Source organism: Paramormyrops kingsleyae, unplaced genomic scaffold, assembly GCF_048594095.1.
Source record: "Paramormyrops kingsleyae isolate MSU_618 unplaced genomic scaffold, PKINGS_0.4 ups200, whole genome shotgun sequence".
Lineage (NCBI taxonomy): Eukaryota > Metazoa > Chordata > Actinopteri > Osteoglossiformes > Mormyridae > Paramormyrops > Paramormyrops kingsleyae.
The window spans coordinates 9,404-18,334 of record NW_027326138.1 but is presented as its reverse complement, the minus strand read 5'-3'; the positions used below and the strand labels follow the sequence as shown (position 1 = coordinate 18,334).

At 52.5% G+C, this 8,931-nt stretch overlaps 1 gene segment (V, D, J or C); it reads right to left on the bottom strand.

Annotated features, from left to right (window-relative positions):
• Positions 1-388: 388 nt before the first annotated feature.
• LOC140587382 (Ig kappa-b4 chain C region-like) lies at positions 389-2,726 on the bottom strand. The segment is given in 2 exon segments: positions 389-932; positions 1,767-2,726. Coding segments are annotated over 2 exon segments (375 nt in total).
• Between the last annotated feature and the right edge of the window lie 6,205 nt (positions 2,727-8,931).

The following is an 8,931-nucleotide window of genomic DNA, read 5'->3' as shown; positions in this document are numbered from 1 at the left end:
TGACTGTCTTTACTGTTTAAACATTTATTATAATTTGGATACATTGTGGCAATATATTTATTGAGTATGTATGCTCTACATTGGAGATAATTATGGGATGTTAATTGCGTTTAATTAGAATTGTTTTCTGTTTTATGTAGAATGAGCCCATTATGTGGTTTGCAATATCAACTGCTCAGTATGAACCTTTTCAAAGTTTTAGTTTAAGTCCCTCAATGCATCTACTTTACTTTCTGAAAAATAGGGACGATAAACAAGGAATATTTTGTACTTCTGACAGAAGACTTATATTCAGAGTTAAAAAATCTAAACTGAAAGGTTCAGGATCACGTTCTGTGTCATGATGGTATCACTGTGTGCATGTTAAAATAACCAGTTTTGATGTCAGTTTCTGTATCAGACAGGATGAAATTTTTATTTATCTATGCAACATTCATGAATAAAACACACAAGATAAAACAAGGAGACACCAAAACTAATAATACATCAGATAATATATTCACTCATGGATCAAGCAAAGCACAATACATATTCAGTTAGTAAATCTGAAGCATGTAGCACAGCACAGTAAAAACACAGTAATCAGTCACTCATCACAGGTGACGCTGAGCCCATCTACTCTGAACAGTCGGCCCTCTTCAGCGTTTGAGTGACAGGAGCCTGGGAGCCCTGATTGGCCTCACAGACGACTGAGCCCGCCTTCTTCCACTCGTCCGCAGTGAGGCTCAGGCTGCTGCTCCAGCTGTACAGGCCGTCCTTCTCCAGGAGCCCGCGGCTCGTCTCTGAGGCTTTGCTGTTACCGTCCACCTTCCAGCTCAGCTTCCAGTCAGAGGGGAAGCCCTTGTTGGCCAGACACATCAGGGTGGCCGAGTTCTTGCTGGACACCTCCACACTGGAGGGGGGCAGGACCGTCAGGGTGGGGGCTTTGTTACCTAGGGGACACCAAAGGGACTTTAGGTCAGAGTTTAATACAAACTTTAAGTATAAATAGATACACTAAGTGGAATATGACATAGGTTGGGTATTGATAAAATGGGACGCTTTTGAAAATTTCATTTCTGGAAAGAATTACAGAACCATCTCAACGTCTTGATACCATTCTAAATACATTAATGCCCCTAAAACACTATATAGAAGAGAAAATAAAGTATTACTAAACACATATATTTATTGCAAAGTTTAACTGTCCCATTTTGCCAGGTATCCCATCTTAGCAATACTCACCTTGGTTAACAGAATCTGTGATTACATAAGTAGTTCTGCATGTGACAAAACAGACCCATTCTTAAAATATACAGTAAATAGTCTAATGTTGCCCTTGTGCCTTATCTCAGCTTAACATATTCCCTTTTATATGGGTCTTAAGATGAATCCATAAATACACGTGTAGAACAATCTAACTGTGAATATGAAATACGTTAAGTAGGCTATCATACGTTACTGGATATCATGTCAGACTGTGTATCAAAATCACATTGTATATAACAATCACATTGTTTATGATTGAGATCCTTTTTACATGCATTAATGACCGCGTGTTCACTCACTCAGACACTGTTCGAAATAATGCGAAGTATCCCACCGAACATACACACCACGAAAAATGCATCTTAAACTACAAGGCATTGCCTTCGGGACAACGACAATCGTTATCAGTTATTATAATAGTTGTTTGCAGATATATCTGTCAGAACCGCCTTATCACGTTAAAACCATGTGTCGACTATAGATATCAAAATATTAATATTACACAGAGAGACACTTACTTCCAACGTCCACTCTGGTACCGCCGCCGAAAGTGTACCACAGTGATTCACGGCGCATCAGCCGCCGTACAAAAACCTCGCAGCAGCGCAGTACAGACAACTAACCGTTATATACCTAATATTCTATCGGTATAAACCTAACGAGTGAAAATGTCACGTTTTCTGTCACTTGGACAAATTAAGTATGCTGAAAAGTAACGTGCTGTTCGATATCTGATATTATAGGTACGACTTGACGGTTATTATATTATTAACAAGTAATAGGCCTGTGCTACAACTAATGTGTTATCTAACGCAAGCGAGTATATAATTGATGTTTTAAATATTTTCTATCTTGTAGGTCTATATATACGTCATCCGAATCATATTCCTATTGAAGTCCCAGATATTCACCCTAATACATTTGCGATAACAACAGAACTTAATTGTGCGTATGTGTTAAAGATTTCTACTTGCATAATTCTTATAAAAAGCTGGATACTTACTGCCAATATCAAGTCTGGTCCCGCTGCCGAAAGTCCACCACAGTAACTGAATCTGATTGACACGCCGTACAAAAACCTCCCAGTGTTACAGCCGTGTTTCTCGTCGCAGTTACACATTAATGGACGGTTAATACTCTACTTACGCCCACATTTAATAAAATACACGTGGTACGTATGTTTCTCTTTCTATGAATGTAGGAATCACAGTAATTTACAACATTTCGACTGTTCAAACCAGTATTGCTTTGCAGAAATAACAGCAACTTCTGTCTGTGATTCTGTAAAATGCCGTATTTCTTCAAAATCTCCTTCAAACCGATCCTGTTTGTTGCAGACATAATATGTGAATTTCCACCCAGATGATAGAAACCGCAAGGCTTTAGAATTACTGAATATCCAAATGGCACGTGAGATCATATCACCCTCTGCATAAGGAGAAACACCGTATGTACAGGAACCTACTGTAACCGGACAGAGTATTTGCATAGAAACAATACTGTAATGTATTGATGGCACGTGTCTAAGTGGCTCAGCCAGCAGCCTTGAGGTTTTCCACCTCAGGGGTTGTGGGCAATGATCCCTATAATTAGAGTGTGAATTACTCCTCCATAATTGGGGGGTACTGCCTTCATAACACTTCTATGACCATTATGGTTTGCTACCGCGTCAATACGAATAGCCACCAGGATCAATGTTAAGAGTGCAAGATGCGCCAGGGGTGTTTACTAACATGTATGTAACACACGGTCATGGTCTGGACATGCGACACAATGAGAATCAATACAGAAGATCTCATTATCCTTATCCCTATCCAAAAGAATTTGGTTTTGATAACTCCCAGGAATTATCCTAGGAGAAGTATGCTAGTAAAAGTAATAAGCCTATACATTTACAAACAGTCTGTTCTGGTCCAGCAATCTGGTGTTATTCCTGCCCTCTCAGTCCCCCCAGCTCCAACAGCCTTCAGAAATAAATATTTGCCGATTAGGCTAATATCTGTCTTGATGATACAGTAGATCTTAAAGTACAGCCTAATTTCTAACTCACCTCTTGGTCCTGCGCGCTGCCCTCATCCTGCCATCTCCCTGCTGCCTGCACACTGTCCTCATCCTGCCATCTCCCTGCTGCCTGCTCACTGTCCTCATCCTGCCATCTCCCTGCTGCCTGCACACTGTCCTCATCCTGCCATCTTCCTGCTGCCTGCACACTGTCCTCATCCTGCCATCTCCCTGCTGCCTGCTCACTGTCCTCATCCTGCCATCTTCCTGCTGCCTGCACACTGTCCTCATCCTGCCATCTCCTTGCTGCCTGCACACTGTCCTCATCCTGCCATCTTCCTGCTGCCTGCACACTGTCCTCATCCTGCCATCTCCCTGCTGCCTGCACACTGTCCTCATCCTGCCATCTTCCTGCTGCCTGCACACTGTCCTCATCCTGCCATCTCCCTGCTGCCTGCACACTGTCCTCATCCTGCCATCTCCCTGCTGCCTGCACACTGTCCTCATCCTGCCATCTCCCTGCTGCCTGCACACTGTCCTCATCCTGCCATCTCCCTGCTGCCTGCACACTGTCCTCATCCTGCCATCTCCCTGCTGCCTGCACACTGTCCTCATCCTGCCATCTTCCTGCTGCCTGCACACTGTCCTCATCCTGCCATCTCCCTGCTGCCTGCACACTGTCCTCATCCTGCCATCTCCCTGCTGCCTGCTCACTGTCCTCATCCTGCCATCTTCCTGCTCACTGTCCTCATCCTGCCATCTCCCTGCTGCCTGCACACTGTCCTCATCCTGCCATCTTCCTGCTGCCTGCACACTGTCCTCATCCTGCCATCTTCCTGTTGCCTGCACACTGTCCTCATCCTGCCATCTCCCTGCTGCCTGCACACTGTCCTCATCCTGCCATCTCCCTGCTGCCTGCTCACTGTCCTCATCCTGCCATCTTCCTGCTCACTGTCCTCATCCTGCCATCTCCCTGCTGCCTGCACACTGTCCTCATCCTGCCATCTTCCTGCTGCCTGCACACTGTCCTCATCCTGCCATCTTCCTGCTGCCTGCACACTGTCCTCATCCTGCCATCTCCCTGCTGCCTGCACACTGTCCTCATCCTGCCATCTCCCTGCTGCCTGCACACTGTCCTCATCCTGCCATCTCCCTGCTGCCTGCTCACTGTCCTCATCCTGCCATCTCCCTGCTGCCTGCACACTGTCCTCATCCTGCCATCTCCCTGCTGCCTGCACACTGTCCTCATCCTGCCATCTCCCTGCTGCCTGCTCACTGTCCTGATCCTGCCATCTCCCTGCTGCCTGCTCACTGTCCTCATCCTGCCATCTCCCTGCTGCCTGCTCACTGTCCTGATCCTGCCATCTCCCTGCTGCCTGCTCACTGTCCTGATCCTGCCATCTCCCTGCTGCCTGCTCACTGTCCTGCACACTGTCCTCATCCTGCCATCTCCCTGCTGCCTGCACACTGTCCTCATCCTGCCATCTCCCTGCTGCCTGCTCACTGTCCTGATCCTGCCATCTCCCTGCTGCCTGCTCACTGTCCTGATCCTGCCATCTCCCTGCTGCCTGCACACTGTCCTCATCCTGCCATCTCCCTGCTGCCTGCTCACTGTCCTCATCCTGCCATCTGCCTGCTCACTGTCCTCATCCTGCCATCTCCCTGCTGCCTGCTCACTGTCCTCATCCTGCCATCTCCCTGCTGCCTGCTCACTGTCCTCATCCTGCCATCTCCCTGCTGCCTGCTCACTGTCCTCATCCTGCCATCTCCCTGCTGCCTGCACACTGTCCTGATCCTGCCATCTCCCTGCTGCCTGCTCACTGTCCTCATCCTGCCATCTCCCTGCTGCCTGCACACTGTCCTGATCCTGCCATCTCCCTGCTGCCTGCACACTGTCCTCATCCTGCCATCTCCCTGCTGCCTGCTCACTGTCCTCATCCTGCCATCTCCCTGCTGCCTGCACACTGTCCTCATCCTGCCATCTCCCTGCTGCCTGCACACTGTCCTCATCCTGCCATCTCCCTGCTGCCTGCTCACTGTCCTGATCCTGCCATCTCCCTGCTGCCTGCACACTGTCCTCATCCTGCCATCTTCCTGCTGCCTGCACACTGTCCTCATCCTGCCATCTTCCTGCTGCCTGCACACTGTCCTCATCCTGCCATCTCCCTGCTGCCTGCACACTGTCCTCATCCTGCCATCTCCCTGCTGCCTGCACACTGTCCTCATCCTGCCATCTCCCTGCTGCCTGCACACTGTCCTCATCCTGCCATCTCCCTGCTGCCTGCTCACTGTCCTCATCCTGCCATCTCCCTGCTGCCTGCACACTGTCCTCATCCTGCCATCTCCCTGCTGCCTGCACACTGTCCTCATCCTGCCATCTCCCTGCTGCCTGCTCACTGTCCTCATCCTGCCATCTCCCTGCTGCCTGCACACTGTCCTCATCCTGCCATCTCCCTGCTGCCTGCTCACTGTCCTCATCCTGCCATCTCCCTGCTGCCTGCTCACTGTCCTCATCCTGCCATCTCCCTGCTGCCTGCTCACTGTCCTGATCCTGCCATCTCCCTGCTGCCTGCACACTGTCCTCATCCTGCCATCTCCCTGCTGCCTGCTCACTGTCCTCATCCTGCCATCTCCCTGCTGCCTGCTCACTGTCCTCATCCTGCCATCTCCCTGCTGCCTGCTCACTGTCCTGATCCTGCCATCTCCCTGCTGCCTGCTCACTGTCCTCATCCTGCCATCTCCCTGCTGCCTGCTCACTGTCCTGATCCTGCCATCTCCCTGCTGCCTGCTCACTGTCCTGCACACTGTCCTCATCCTGCCATCTCCCTGCTGCCTGCTCACTGTCCTGATCCTGCCATCTCCCTGCTGCCTGCTCACTGTCCTGCTCACTGTCCTCATCCTGCCATCTGCCTGCTCACTGTCCTCATCCTGCCATCTCCCTGCTGCCTGCTCACTGTCCTCATCCTGCCATCTCCCTGCTGCCTGCTCACTGTCCTCATCCTGCCATCTCCCTGCTGCCTGCACACTGTCCTCATCCTGCCATCTCCCTGCTGCCTGCACACTGTCCTCATCCTGCCATCTCCCTGCTGCCTGCTCACTGTCCTCATCCTGCCATCTCCCTGCTGCCTGCACACTGTCCTCATCCTGCCATCTCCCTGCTGCCTGCACACTGTCCTCATCCTGCCATCTCCCTGCTGCCTGCACACTGTCCTCATCCTGCCATCTCCCTGTTGCCTGCACACTGTCCTCATCCTGCCATCTTCCTACTGCCTGCTCACTGTCCTCATCCTGCCATCTCCCTGCTACCTGCTCACTGTCCTCATCCTGCCATCTCCCTGCTGCCTGCACACTGTCCTCATCCTGCCATCTCCCTGCTGCCTGCACACTGTCCTCATCCTGCCATCTTCCTGCTGCCTGCACACTGTCCTCATCCTGCCATCTCCCTGCTGCCTGCACACTGTCCTCATCCTGCCATCTTCCTGCTGCCTGCACACTGTCCTCATCCTGCCATCTCCCTGCTGCCTGCACACTGTCCTCATCCTGCCATCTTCCTGCTGCCTGCACACTGTCCTCATCCTGCCATCTCCCTGCTGCCTGCTCACTGTCCTCATCCTGCCATCTCCCTGCTGCCTGCACACTGTCCTCATCCTGCCATCTCCCTGCACACTGTCCTCATCCTGCCATCTCCCTGCTGCCTGCACACTGTCCTCATCCTGCCATCTCCCTGCTGCCTGCTCACTGTCCTCATCCTGCCATCTCCCTGCTGCCTGCTCACTGTCCTCATCCTGCCATCTCCCTGCTGCCTGCACACTGTCCTCATCCTGCCATCTCCCTGCTGCCTGCACACTGTCCTGATCCTGCCATCTCCCTGCTGCCTGCTCACTGTCCTCATCCTGCCATCTCCCTGCTGCCTGCACACTGTCCTCATCCTGCCATCTCCCTGCTGCCTGCTCACTGTCCTCATCCTGCCATCTCCCTGCTGCCTGCTCACTGTCCTCATCCTGCCATCTCCCTGCTGCCTGCTCACTGTCCTCATCCTGCCATCTCCCTGCTGCCTGCACACTGTCCTCATCCTGCCATCTCCCTGCTGCCTGCACACTGTCCTCATCCTGCCATCTCCCTGCTGCCTGCTCACTGTCCTCATCCTGCCATCTCCCTGCTGCCTGCTCACTGTCCTCATCCTGCCATCTCCCTGCTGCCTGCACACTGTCCTCATCCTGCCATCTTCCTGCTGCCTGCACACTGTCCTCATCCTGCCATCTCCCTGCTGCCTGCTCACTGTCCTCATCCTGCCATCTCCCTGCTGCCTGCTCACTGTCCTCATCCTGCCATCTCCCTGCTGCCTGCACACTGTCCTCATCCTGCCATCTCCCTGCTGCCTGCTCACTGTCCTCATCCTGCCATCTCCCTGCTGCCTGCTCACTGTCCTCATCCTGCCATCTCCCTGCTGCCTGCACACCGTCCTCATCCTGCCATCTTCCTGCTCACTGTCCTCATCCTGCCATCTCCCTGCTGCCTGCTCACTGTCCTCATCCTACCATCTTCCTGCTCACTGTCCTCATCCTGCCATCTCCCTGCTGCCTGCTCACTGTCCTCATCCTGCCATCTCCCTGCTGCCTGCACACCGTCCTCATCCTGCCATCTTCCTGCTCACTGTCCTCATCCTGCCATCTTCCTGCTCACTGTCCTCATCCTGCCATCTCCCTGCTGCCTGCTCACTGTCCTCATCCTGCCATCTCCCTGCTGCCTGCACACCGTCCTCATCCTGCCATCTTCCTGCTGCCTGCACACTGTCCTCATCCTGCCATCTCCCTGCTGCCTGCACACTGTCCTCATCCTGCCATCTTCCTGCTGCCTGCACACTGTCCTCATCCTGCCATCTTCCTGCTGCCTGCTCACTGTCCTCATCCTGCCATCTCCCTGCTGCCTGCTCACTGTCCTGCACACTGTCCTCATCCTGCCATCTTCCTGCTGCCTGCTCACTGTCCTCATCCTGCCATCTTCCTGCTCACTGTCCTCATCCTGCCATCTCCCTGCTGCCTGCACACTGTCCTCATCCTGCCATCTTCCTGCTGCCTGCACACTGTCCTCATCCTGCCATCTTCCTGCTGCCTGCTCACTGTCCTCATCCTGCCATCTCCCTGCTGCCTGCTCACTGTCCTGCACACTGTCCTCATCCTGCCATCTTCCTGCTGCCTGCTCACTGTCCTCATCCTGCCATCTTCCTGCTCACTGTCCTCATCCTGCCATCTCCCTGCTGCCTGCACACTGTCCTCATCCTGCCATCTCCCTGCTGCCTGCACACTGTCCTCATCCTGCCATCTCCCTGCTGCCTGCACACTGTCCTCATCCTGCCATCTTCCTGCTCACTGTCCTCATCCTGCCATCTCCCTGCTGCCTGCTCACTGTCCTCATCCTGCCATCTCCCTGCTACCTGCTCACTGTCCTCATCCTGCCATCTCCCTGCTGCCTGCACACTGTCCTCATCCTGCCATCTCCCTGCTGCCTGCACACTGTCCTCATCCTGCCATCTTCCTGCTGCCTGCACACTGTCCTCATCCTGCCATCTCCCTGCTGCCTGCACACTGTCCTCATCCTGCCATCTTCCTGCTGCCTGCACACTGTCCTCATCCTGCCATCTCCCTGCTGCCTGCACACTGTCCTCATCCTGCCATCTCCCTG